This window comes from Loa loa (genome assembly GCF_000183805.2).
Source record: "Loa loa unplaced genomic scaffold supercont3.138, whole genome shotgun sequence".
In the NCBI taxonomy this organism is placed as follows: domain Eukaryota; kingdom Metazoa; phylum Nematoda; class Chromadorea; order Rhabditida; family Onchocercidae; genus Loa; species Loa loa.
The window spans coordinates 118839-131846 of NW_018108318.1; the positions used below are offsets into that span (position 1 = coordinate 118839).

General features: G+C 31.9%; 2 protein-coding genes across 2 annotated transcripts in view; both read left to right on the top strand.

Annotated features, from left to right (window-relative positions):
• Positions 1-6297: 6297 nt before the first annotated feature.
• Positions 6298-8181, top strand: LOAG_07272 (hypothetical protein; the record flags this gene model as incomplete). The annotated part of the gene is made up of 5 exons (XM_003142805.1): positions 6298-6431; positions 6810-6875; positions 7048-7105; positions 7572-7751; positions 8149-8181. 5 exons carry the CDS (start codon positions 6298-6300, stop codon positions 8179-8181), a joined length of 471 nt encoding a protein of 156 aa, XP_003142853.1.
• Positions 8182-9416: 1235 nt separating this feature from the next.
• Positions 9417-13008, top strand: part of LOAG_17847 (SRC8 protein) — a gene marked incomplete at its 5' end in the record, with an annotated part of 6490 nt that continues 2898 nt past the window's right edge. The window contains 9 exons of the mRNA XM_020450511.1: positions 9417-9476; positions 9652-9719; positions 10099-10228; positions 10727-10849; positions 11091-11171; positions 11333-11498; positions 12327-12437; positions 12550-12660; positions 12740-12850. Coding sequence (XP_020305804.1) covers positions 9417-9476; positions 9652-9719; positions 10099-10228; positions 10727-10849; positions 11091-11171; positions 11333-11498; positions 12327-12437; positions 12550-12660; positions 12740-12850 — 961 coding nt within the window. The remainder of the gene's footprint in view (positions 9477-9651; positions 9720-10098; positions 10229-10726; positions 10850-11090; positions 11172-11332; positions 11499-12326; positions 12438-12549; positions 12661-12739; positions 12851-13008) is intronic.

Genomic DNA, 13008 nt, shown 5'->3' on the forward strand with positions numbered 1-13008 from the left:
TCTTTGACAAAACACTGAAATCTAAACAATTTTACGGAAAAGAGGAACAGAGGAAGTGATACAAAAACGAGAAGAGATGACGGCGGTTGGTGGTTTAGAGTAAGTTGACGGAAAAGCAAAGGTTACGCAGTAAAACTTTACAAAGGATTTCAGCTAATATTTTGCTGAGCTTAAATTAAAATAAAAAGTAGAATGACCAATACGGTGAAACAGGGAGCATCCGTTGATGTGACAGTCTATGCTATAAACTATGCTATAAACTACGACAAACATATGTATACGTCATCTGATCAAATTTTATTATATTTTAATACGACATTAATACAATGGCTTGATAGGAATACATTTGTTCACATTTGTTGTGCTACAGCATGGATAGAATGAAGTTATCAGAACTGTAGATGCTATCATTCATCAATACAAAACTTTTTCAGTGGAAGGCATGTCACGGAAAGTTCGGGAGCTATTTATAGTGTTAATATAGTCGAATATGTGGAAAAAATAATGTTATGATTATAATTCAAATAATATCGATTATCTATTGAATACAATTTCTCCGCTTATCAAAGAAAATATGTATTTATCATTGCCAGTATTGAAATTGCGATAAAGCAATTATTGTCGGATTGCCGAAATTAAATTTATGTTCAAATAAAATTTCGACAATATCCAACAGATATCTACACCATGGACAATAATATCCATTGTACCTACACAATGAATAATACCAAAGGGCAGCTATACTTTTATAGTAATTCCAATGGAGCTTACAAAACTCCTCTCTAATCCTAATCCTTATATATATATATATATATGACAAAGAATTTATTAGTTGATCATATTGCTTGCTTTTGTATAACTCATTAATCACTGTTTGCCAATTCATTGTATATATATATATATATATTTCACCCGTTCTGTTATTAACTAGTAATATCTGCAAGAACAATATCACATCCCGAATATATCTATATCGCTGAAAAACGAAGTCAGCAGATAACTTTCCCGCCTGTCAAGTCAAATAAACTGTATTAAACTACAAAGCTACACAATAATAGTGCAGTGACATGCAGCGAGTAGTGCGAGTAGTGCCACATCATTGTGGAATACTGCTACTTTGACTTTGTTCTAGTTGAAGAAATGCAATTACCAGATATGATTTTATTTATTTATTCAAGCCAATTTCAAATTCTTATCGACCGTGCGAGATGGATGAAAAAAGGGAAAACATTGGTGATAGCCTAGTTTAGGATTTGCTTTTGTCAGGAAAAATTCGATTTCTAACATTCATGAAATTGACAACTTTGTTTCAATGATTTTAAAATTAAGAGAGAAGTAAGGATGAGAATAGAAAAGGCAAGCAATAGATTAATCAAACAAGATGATTTTGATATCATTGATACTGAAATTGTCAAGAAAAGCAGTATTGCATATTCCAAATGAAAAAGGAAATTATTTCCTTGCATATAATGAGCTAATTGACATTTTACTCCTTTCGATAATTAACAATTGTTGAAAAAGGAAAAAAACTCGAATCTGATTGCAATAAATTGTTTGGACTTCATTTTAGATAAAGTGAAAAGAATTCAAGCAATAAACACTGATTATCTATTATTTTATTTCACAAATATTTGTCAGTATGAAGATTGGAAATGTAACTAATTAAGTTTCAAAAATCATTTCAAATCATTTTCGTCTGGACCAATTTCTTGCGAAATTCCAATGCTTGAACGAGGAGCACAAAAGTAATTTAAATAATCATATTTTGACTAAAAGTTCCTTCACTAATTGTGCTGCGGACTTTCTGATTTCGGCATATCCATTTTCGAAATTTCAAATTTTCGTGCTTACGATTCATCAATTCAGTTCTGATATGAAGAACATTTAAATGTCATCCAAGACTTCCTTTTATAGAAAAGAAAAAAGGCTAACTTCTGAAGCCCATAACATCTCAATCCTTTACTTTATATGTTTCCTTTCGTATGGACACACTTTTTCTCACAAATCCAAACTACATCATCTTAAATTCAGAATTCTACAGTCCCAGTCCATTTGAGCCATTTTGTATACCACATCAATTCATGTATTTTTATTTATTTGCCGGAAATCAGTGGAAAAAATTTTATTTACAATATCAAAAAGAAAAATTAAGGGCACTATAGGATGACGTCATTTTAATGTATTTCGATTTAAAATGCAACTTTTTAAATGAAATCATTAAAAATGTTGTTCATATTTCCTGCAGTTTTGTTAGTAAAGTCCAAAAGAAGGAGCTTTTACAGATTGTGCTGGTCTCTTTTTTATTTCAAGGACTTCATTATATTTCAACGATGCTGAGGCATGAAACTGTCACTTTCCCTCGTCTTATCAGAAAGAAATTCCACTAACTAACGTTTTCTTTTCACTCTCTTCCATACTTCTTTAAATCTTGTTGAAATAGATGGCAAATATCAAAAATAAAATTACTGAAAGTAGAGCGTTTTACAACGATCAGCATTTGTCACATGAGGATTAAATGCTTGCAATCAGTTACTGATGCAACTTCACTTTTTTCTTGCATATGAAAATGATAGTAAAAAAGTGTTTTGATCCCGTCCGTCGTCTAGCTATATTTTTGGAACTGCAAAAATAATGCAATCAACTATTTATTGATTTGTTGTTTTGGATATCCCGAAAGGTTCGATGGATAAGTTCACAAAGGATGATGCCTTCAATATACATCATAACTGAAATTATGAATGAAATTCTAGACAAGTTTGAGTGCCTTTTTGTTTGAGAATTGTGATTAAAATTTGAAATTTTGAGCCTTAGAATTGCAAAATGACTAATGAACCAAGCCGTCCCATTTCTGTTTTCTTGATGATATCTTCCAGCTGTCAACTTTAACTTCAGTACTGAAGATATTCAACAACGGAATATACTTTAAATGAATAAAACACGAATGAAAACACAATTTTAACATCCCTGCCTTTGTTAACCATCTTTAGTAAAGCAACTTATGCTTAATTTCATCTCTTTGGACTACGATATACATTCAAGGACATGTGAAACGTTCGTTTATATCTAATACTGTCATTAAGAACTGACGTGATATAAAAAAAAAAGAAATAAAAACTGCATGGTCCAACCCAAACTAACTCTTTCAATTTTTTTGATCCAAAATAGGATTTGATACTATAAACTGATATTGCTCTCAAAGATAATAAGCTAGTTTGCTATCCACCAAACTCCAAGAATTATCTCAAAACTGTTGCCTTTCACTATAAAAACAATTGTCCTGCATATCGTATCTTCAGTTAAAACTTTTTATTCTCAGGCATTGAATGAAATTTTAATTTTGTTAGTTAAATATTAAATTGGTTTCAATTTTATCAGTTAAATACCACCATCCCTTCTATCCTCCCAATTTTCTCTATTTTATTTCTTCGACATTTATTTTCATAAATCTTTTCCCTTTAATAACGAACTTTGAACGTTATAAAGAAACTTATCAGAGCTCATTGCGAAGGCGTTCCCTACGACAGATCAGCACACCTGTTGTGTCCACTAACCAAAAGAAGAGACAGCAAACAAAAGATCCCAAAGTTCGAATTCTGATATTACGGTAATTTGAACCGGAATGTATTTCCAACGATATGTTCTCTGTTATTACTCAGTTAATTTATATCACAAATTAAATTCATCTACAAGCTTAATCATGCTTATAAGTTCACTGTTGTGGCTTATATTCCTGTGGGATTTAAATCAGTTTTCAAAAATTTCATAACATTTTGCTGCTAACTTAAATGATATCTTACAGTAAATTGAAAAAATATATAATGGTTCAATGAAAAGCAAGGATTATTACGTTAAAGTCACAGTTTATGAGTAGCAAATAAATAAAAGAACACGTGATTCATCCTAAGAGATATAGTGATTGTAAGAGTGAATAAAAATAATGCCTAAAGTAACAGGGGTGATTTGTGGCGGAAAAATGCTTCACTGATGTAGTCTGATAATTTAAATACCGTATGGTTTCAGTTTGAATTGTACTATATGATATGAATTAATGTTGTATGGGTTATTCCCATTCATTTTTTTCGCGTAAATTATTTTATTATCGCGACGAAAGAAGCATCATTTTTATTTAAATAATGAGAATGCACTAGCCGATACAGTCAGTAAAGTGCGGTATTTTTTGCAGAACAAATGTTAGTTTTGCTCGTTCTCACATTCTTTTATATTAAATTTTTTGTCTTTCGTTTTCTTTGACTTTAGATTTTATCATTATAAGTATACAACTAGTTCTGCGAAACAATTTACCAAACTGACCACTTCGAAATTTGCTCTTTGGTACTAATGTGACACATAGATTAGATGCAATGTGATCACTTATTGAGATTTGATCACTTGTTGAGACAAGAGCTCTTCTCTGGTGACAAATGGGGTTGAATAAATCTTATCGAAGCCATATTGTTATATCACTTAAAAGGAATCAACACGTTCTGATCAATTGTATCGCTTCCATAGCTGAATACAAACAGAATCTATAACATCCCTTCGAGAATTCGAAGGTAAGAATTGGGAGAGGCACAGAAGAAGTCAACATCATTTTTTGACATTTACTGAATTATAAAATATGTCCATTGGTCATCTCTTTCGAATAGACCAAAAACGAACAACTCTTCCAAATGTATGTGAATATCAAATGATGCAATAATTCAACTCAGCATATTTTTTGAACGAATTTTAGAATTTATTTCATAATTTCAACGATGGCATTTTCAAAATCTTCATCGGATAACATTTCACAGTGTTCAGATCTACTTTAACGTGAACATACGGAAGCGTAAAGTGAGACATACTTTTTCGCAGACAATCTCATGCATAATTAATCATAAGGGAACTCCTTATTGTTTCGAAATTTCATTTCATTGGTATTTAAAAACTTGGCGAAATCCAATAAGATACATTTATAAGTGATAGTGATCTATCTAGTGAAATAAAAATTGACTTTTATTAGTCTATTCGTCATCATTGTTTTAAGCGTTCTTTTTCCTTTCACTTTCAATTACCTTTATTTCTTTGTTAAATTACTAATAAAAGTCGATGTGATTCCATCGTATGTTTTTGAAATTTTTAACAAGTAACTGTATCCATCATAGATGAATTCAAAATATTGCAATATCAATTAAAAATTCGTCCTCTTTATCAATAGTGTTAAACTTTTTTTCTTCAAATGCATTCGTTACAGATAAATTCAAAATGTTACACTGATATTTTAAATCACATTTTTAATTGAGAAATCAACTTGAAGTACCATTTTTTTCCTTCATTAATTATATTTTGTTTAGCAATTTATTTCTCATAAAACAGGTTTTAATGGCCTCTTATTCATGGAATTGGACAGATATCTCATTTTTTCTTTATCAGTGGTGTCAAATTTTTTTCTCCTCAATTGCCCGAAATTTATTCATTATAGATAAATTCGAAATGTTGCACTAATATTTTGTAGCACAATTCTGACAGTTCGAGCTCATGCATCCTGCTTGATAGGAAATGGATGATTCACGGAGGGAGGAGAACAAGTGATGCAAGGACAGATTGTGTTGCAAGTTGACACTTCCTTATCCATGACAAATGATTTCTCAGCTATTTTCCTTCCAATTCTTTATTTCTGTTCGTCGAAGATGATCATAAAAATTACGGAAGATTAAGTTGGTAGGATGGAAAAGAGAAAAGATAATTTGTCTTGCTGAATCGTAAAAAATATGGTGTTCGAAAGGGGCGCAGAAGTTTGTGACCATATCAGATAGGAAGAACTTGTATTATGTCATTATTTTCGACTTCATGCCATTATGCAGCTGAGCTTTGTCAGTGTTTGTTCTGATAATAGAGGATATCATTTACGGATTCAGTCCCTCCATAAAGCTTCTCAATGAGAACATCAGCACTAAAACAATGGGTTCTGTCACAGAAATTCGATAACTTTTTGCTACTATAGCTGATGGTATCAGGTTTAAAACTGGCAATTCACTTTATTTTGATCACTGTAAAAAATTTTATAATATTTGGATCAGAACTGGAATAATATTATCAGCAAATATTGTTGGTACCAATTTCGAGCTCTCATAATTAGGATATTGCGTTACATTTTTGATAGTCTGATCCGCGCTATATAATCATATTAGATTAAAAAAGTGCAAACAGTAGGCAGTAGCAAGTAAGTCAATGCTATAATAGTGCCATCGGAATTCAGATATTCTCCAAGAGAAAAAGTAGCAAATATGAAAGCAATGGAGAGTTGAATGAGAAGCGATGCTGAATGATACAGAAAATGAAGAAATTAAGGAAGATGGAAATGTTGAATTAATCATAGAGATTGATGAGAAGAAAATTGATTACTGTAGATATGATGTCGTAAATGTGATATACTATTTATCAGTGGCAGAGTTGGTAATTTTAGATATTTCTTTTGTAATTTTTTAAAAAAATTATTATCGATTGAATTTCTGTGAAAAAAAATTTTTTTAAAGCTTTTTTGGCGAAACTTTCCAAAACTTTTCCATAAGATCTTTTTTTATCTTATCTTGTAATGAAAACCTTTTTTGAGTAATAATGACCACTTACTATTGTATGAAAACTTCACTTCTATAAATGTTTCATTTATAAGAGATTGACGAAAAGTTTTCCCGAAAAAGTTTGTTTTCCACTTTAAAAAATTGATAACATTGCTTGTTAAAAAAATTATGAGGAAAACATAACTTATATTCTGAAATTACAGACTGTTATACAAAGGATTTCCTACAAATATTGCTGAATACTTTCAGTTCCAATAATTATACAATTATTTGCATCAACCTGCTTAGTTACGGTAAAAGTCGTTCTCTAGACCGGTAAGTCATCCTCGCCATATTCTGTTAGAACATTTGTTTCAAGCTATCTCAACCAAATTATTTATTTCTCCTAACTTATGTAGCCTAATTATTTGCCTATTCATTAAACCCGCCATTATTTCAAAACTTTATTTCACTCATTTTAAATAAGTAATTCGGTTGAAACTTCCAGACAACACGAAGTAAATCGATGTATGAGGAATGTATCTTTTTGTGTGGAGCTTATGCAGGTTCCATTTCTTCTTCTACTTCTCGCAAAATATTAACTTATCATTTGTGGTGACATGGAAGAGTTTGAGAGGTGGTTATCGATTATTTAACTTAGTTGAGTTCCTGAAAATGACCAAGAGATAGGGTGTATTGCGGTAGTTCCAAGTTCTGATAAATATTACTTGCGTTGGAAAGATTCAGAAATTTCGAGAATAGCTGTGGGTGGATTTATGTATAGGAAATTTCGAGAATAGTGGATAGACTTATGGGGTGAAATAGTATCAAGACTTGCTCAATCACTTACACACCTAATGGTCCCACCTAAAAAAGATCTATTTACCGAGATTCTTGAAAATATTATATAGATCCATGTCACAAAAATATTTATTTCACTTTTCTTAAATTAATTTTCCATGCGTTTTGAATATTTCAATATCTTACCACCTTTCAGCACTTGAATTTGACACTCTTTTTAGTACTTGCTAGGGGGAAGATCCTCGAACAGCAATACATATTGCTAGACAAGGAAAACAGCTCGTCAACGGTGTGATTTTGTTGGCCATAGCTGCTTTCATTGATCTACGTGGAACACGCGTTTTCCGTGGTGTAACTTTGATCAAAACATTGAATTTCTCGGAAATTGGAAACAAATTAGTGGGAAGACTAGTATTTTTTTCCTTTTTCTAAGTTTCAATATTTCGATTATCTCAAAAAACCCATCAAGTTTTAAATTGAATGCAAAATGATGAATTCTGATGCGGAATATAAATCAGTGGTTGTCAGATACAGCAGAAATATATTCAAAACATTATCCAAAGAATTTTGCGAAAAGCAGTGGACTGATTTATATGATGTCGTTCAACAATAATTGCGCTTGATGTAGATTAGGCCAGAACGTAAAAAATCGGATATTAATTCAAAATGGCTTGACATCAAGCTAAACGTGTTTCATTTGATCCTCGAGTACTTCATATGCATTTATTAAAAAAAGAGTGGTTAAGTTATGCTTTTTTTCCAAACATAGGAGAATTAACCATCCTTTTCAAAATTTTAATTTTTTTAGGATTGGCATTTGCCGATAAAAATGCGTACATAATAATCAAACACAACACCAAAACAGTAACATCATCGTTTTCTTTAAATTTCCTAAAATTATTAGAGTTTACAATGTGCTTGAAGGACGATTTCATCAAATTATGTGCTATCCAACTTGAAGATTCTAATTTTGATTATGATTTGGTAGTACGGATAGATTTTATGGCAACCCCAAATATTTTGAAACAGTAATTACCAATTGCAGGTATGTTTTTGAGCATTTATTGCATTTTATAGTATTATTTTCACGCCTTAACTGCAGTTAACCGTTAAAATGATTCAAAAATTTTTTAATACTATAATATACAGTATACAGAAAAATGGTACAGCAAAACCTTTTTTTATTGATGAGAAATGAGAAAATTCAGCGAACTCTTTTCAGAACTAAGAAATATTCGCTTGATGACCACAACTCCTATTTAAAGCATCCTCGATGGTTTGTTGATAAAATTAATGAATTTATTACTGATCCCAAAAATTACCTTTTCTGCTAATCTTTATGTAACTGCTTGTAATCATTATTGCATAGAACGGAGTTCTTTTTCACTTAATTAATAAACAAGTTTTCGATAATTCTTGTAGAAATGCAAAAATCACTGTTTTTGTATTCTTCTGTTTTTGTTAATAAAATGCGCTCTTTTTATCTGTGTAATAGCAAAAAATACCAATTACTCCAAAAAATTCCAGAGCGGTGATTGTTAACCTTTAAAATTGATTTCAAATTTCAAAATAAATCGACATAAGCAACGTGCAACATAAGCACAGCTGATTTTGTTAGCCTTGATTGAGAAATGAAGACATATATTGAGAAAGCATAAAATTAAATGATTAAACGAATTCATTTTTCTCTTTCTTGTGGCACTATATATGCATATACCAAAATTCTTGACAAAAACAAACTACTTTTAAATGACACCATTTTGACACTTTTATTCTGATATGATCATTAATCAGTGTTGCAAGTTCTTGAGCATTTTTTAGTCAAAATTAAAGTGATGGTTTCATGTTGAGCTCTCCTGATGATATATAAGTATAATAAAATCTCATATCTGTTTGGTGTAAAAGACAGCATAAATGTGATATGATTGACCATTGAAAAGTAATGCTTCTGGTTTGGTCATCATATTATAAAGCCACAAGTTTTGGATTTTATGGTACTTTCCCAAAACATTCTTTTCTCTCAAATTTGAAACTTCAGTGTGGTGCCAGATCTCGTCAAAACTTGATGACATAAAAATGGCAGATATCCCCTATTTTAAAGACGAATGCATTGTGTGTAATGCTCAATTTTGCTCGGTAACATAAATTAAATTTTTTAAAAAAGATCAGACATTAACTCGAAAAATTCATATTCATTTTCTTTAGCTATCGGTGTTATTTAACATTTTTCCAAATAATGTTTGTCATACTTAAAAAAGAAGAATTGTACTTCTGGAGCTTAATGATTAACAGACAATTGATCATTTTTTAGTTGTATAATTCTCCTGCCTCCGTCAGTCATGACAAACCGTGGGTCACGGATAGTATTACATTACTGCGGTCATTAAGCAGTTCCATAAAATTCAAGAGATTAGTGACATTAAACCGGTGTAGAAAAGTTATTTCCACCCAATTGAGATGTCTAAATGGGATTGTTGAAAGGTCTTCGGCTTAACTGAGACGTCCTGTGGCAATTCGCTCCATTGAAGTTGTCAGAAACAAATTCGGGTAGAGTGAGAGGCGAAACGGTCAATTGATGCGAGATGGTATATCCTTTCTTCATTTAGCGTACGTCATCTTCACAGGTTCAGTGTACTCATCGTTATGTTCTGAACATCCAACATTCTTATTGAATTGCTGAGAGAGTGCGTTCGAAATAATCATAGCGATAATTTATTTCCGTAACTTCGTTTTTGTATTTGCTGCTTTACTATTTCAGGTCTGGTCTGAGTAGAATTCTCTTAGTTTCCATGTGGCGTGCACAGATTGCTATGACTCCAACTCAAAAAGAGAAGTTAAGACAACAACAGGAAGAATTGGACGATTGGGATACGGACCCTGATTTTATCGTAGGTTTTCCGAACTGCTACAAGCTCAACAACGCTTGTCTTGTGGTGTTTCGTCCCTTGTCCCTTCAGAATATACGATTATACTTAGTACTTCAAAGAAAGTTTCATCATAAAGTACTCAATTTCTGGTTCGGGCAAATGAAATTTCAATTCATCTTTGACTTCTGAAGAGGTAAAGGAGGTAAAGGAATACTGGTTCCATTTGACTGCACCATCGAGCGGTTGGTTGAGAAAAGGATTTGTGACTGGAAATATAATAAAAAAATGCAAAGCAAGTGATGTCCGGTTCCTTTTTTGTACATATTCTCCAGAAAGTTTTCATGAAAATGCAAGTGCACCACATCCAGTTAAAATAATTGGCGGGCCTAAAGTCGGCTGGATTTCCATCTCAGTTAGAATGATTCACAGAAATAGTATTGTATAAATATACCCTGTAGGATTTAGGGCTAATAATGATTATGGAGTTTATTGTTTCAGTATAAATTCTTTCGTTTCTAGAATGATGTAAATGAAAAAGAGAGTCGCTGGGGTGCCAAAACTGTTGATGGATCTGGCCATCAGGAATCAGTTTCATTAGATCAGTTACGTAAAGAAGTAATTGAAAGCGACAACTTGATAAGGGTAAATTTTATTCTTTTTTTAAGGTAGCCGATTTGTCATAGTTCCTTTTTCAGATGATTGGTTTTTGAGCGCTTTGGTTGCTGTATTCTCTTGTGTCTGATTATTGGTAAAGGCTTATTTTCATGATATAGCAATAGTTTGCTTTACATTTTTGTAATATATCGGAATCGAGAATCGGTTTACTGCAACAAGTTTTCGATAAGACGGAATATCTGTTTACTTATCAGCATTTATACTTTAGGCCAAAAAAGCAGCAGAAATGCCAAAAGCAAGTGAAGGGTATGGTGGGAAATTTGGTGTGCAGAAGGATCGTATGGATAAGGTTTTTATCACTTTATATCCATATTTTTTTCATTTACAGATTTAGTTCTCTCCTTCGTTTTGTTGGTAGTTAATTACATTGTTAGAGATGATTGTAGGACAGTACTCATTTAATTAAACCTTACTCGTATATTACAAAAATATTGAAGCTATGTTTTGCAGTGTGCTAAAACGTGGGAATACGCTGGAAAAGTAGACAAACATGCATCACAGAGAGATTACTCTAAAGGTTTTGGTGGAAAATATGGCGTTGAATTGGACCGAAAGGATAAAAGTGCTCTTGGTTGGGATGAAAAGACGGTTCTTTCTAAGCATGCAAGTCAAAAAGGTAATGAAGATGTTGGAGGTTATGTCTTCTTTCTATCTTTCTTTCTTTTGTCCCTTCTTCAATCCATTTTGTCCTCCGTTTTACCATTTGCTTATTTCTCTTCCATTTATTGGTGAAGAAAATATCTCACTGATTCATAGGCCCTGAATCAAGGTCTGAAATTCAGTTTCGAACCTATATATAAAATATTTAATAGAGAAACACTGTTCAGAGTTACAATATCAAACTCACATTGCGCATTAATCACAAGTAATCCTTTCATGATTTTGGTTTATAAATAGGATCTACGTATCCCAAAAGTGCTCAATGAAAAAGCTGATTTTGATAGAAAGGAATAATTATCATGATGTGAAAAACAATTGTCGCATACAGTAAAGGGATTTTGGTTCTATGGAAATAATGGATAAAGAAGGAGGATTGAACATGAAGTGGGAGGGAGAGATAGGGAAATAGTGGATATTTATTATATTATATTTATTTGTGGCTCTTATTTCGTTTCACCATTTAGTTAAAAAAGAATTAATAATCTTATCTGGACTTTTTTTGATCTATCTACTGCTCCTTACTCTGTTCAACTAAGTAATCTGCTTTTATATATTTTTGTTGCCCACATCCTCAGATGGTGTTTGAATTAGACTGAGGTGAAAAGGTGAAAAATTAATCCAATTTTTGTTGTCTAAGTGTCTTAACATAATAATTTTAACTACTGTGACTTTTCCTCGCAAAATATGGATTATAGAAGATTTATTCCTTTTGCTTGTGTTATGTTAACATGTCTTAAATTATTCTGTAATTTATTACTTCATTATTTTCGCTCCAAATTTTTAGACTATGTAAAAGGTTTTGGTGGGAAATATGGAGTTGAGACTAACAGAAAAGATAAAAGTGCGCTTGGTTGGGACGAACAGGAGAAACTTCCACAACATGAGAGCCAAACAGGTACTTATTTGGGTAGTGAATTTCTGAATTTCAGATTGTATTTCACTGGTTAAGGAATAGATTCAAAAGCTTCCAAATTTGGATGGTAAAGATTTATGGCAGTAGTTTACAGATTACAAGAAAGGTTTCGGCGGAAAATTCGGTATTCAAGAAGACCGCAGAGATAAATGTGCACATGGCTGGGAGGAACGTGAAAAGCTGCAACAGCATGAAAGCCAAATAGGTACCATTTTAGAATTTTTAAGAATTTAAATTTTATGTGTTTTCAAGTACTTATTACAGAAAATATTAATAAATTTCAGATTACAAAAAAGGGTTTGGTGGTAAATTTGGTATTCAGGAAGATCGTAAAGATAAGAGTGCAGTTGGCTGGGATGAGCATGGAAAATTGGCAACACATCAAAGTCAAGTAGGTAGGCATTGCAAAAGTCTATTTACCTACCTAATATTTACCTACCTTCAGGAATCTTATAATATCCTGAAGCATTTCAAACCATATTTCTAGTAATGATGGTACTTGATGATACTTTTGACAGTTTTAATTTGAGCAACTTTAGATTATAAAAGGGTT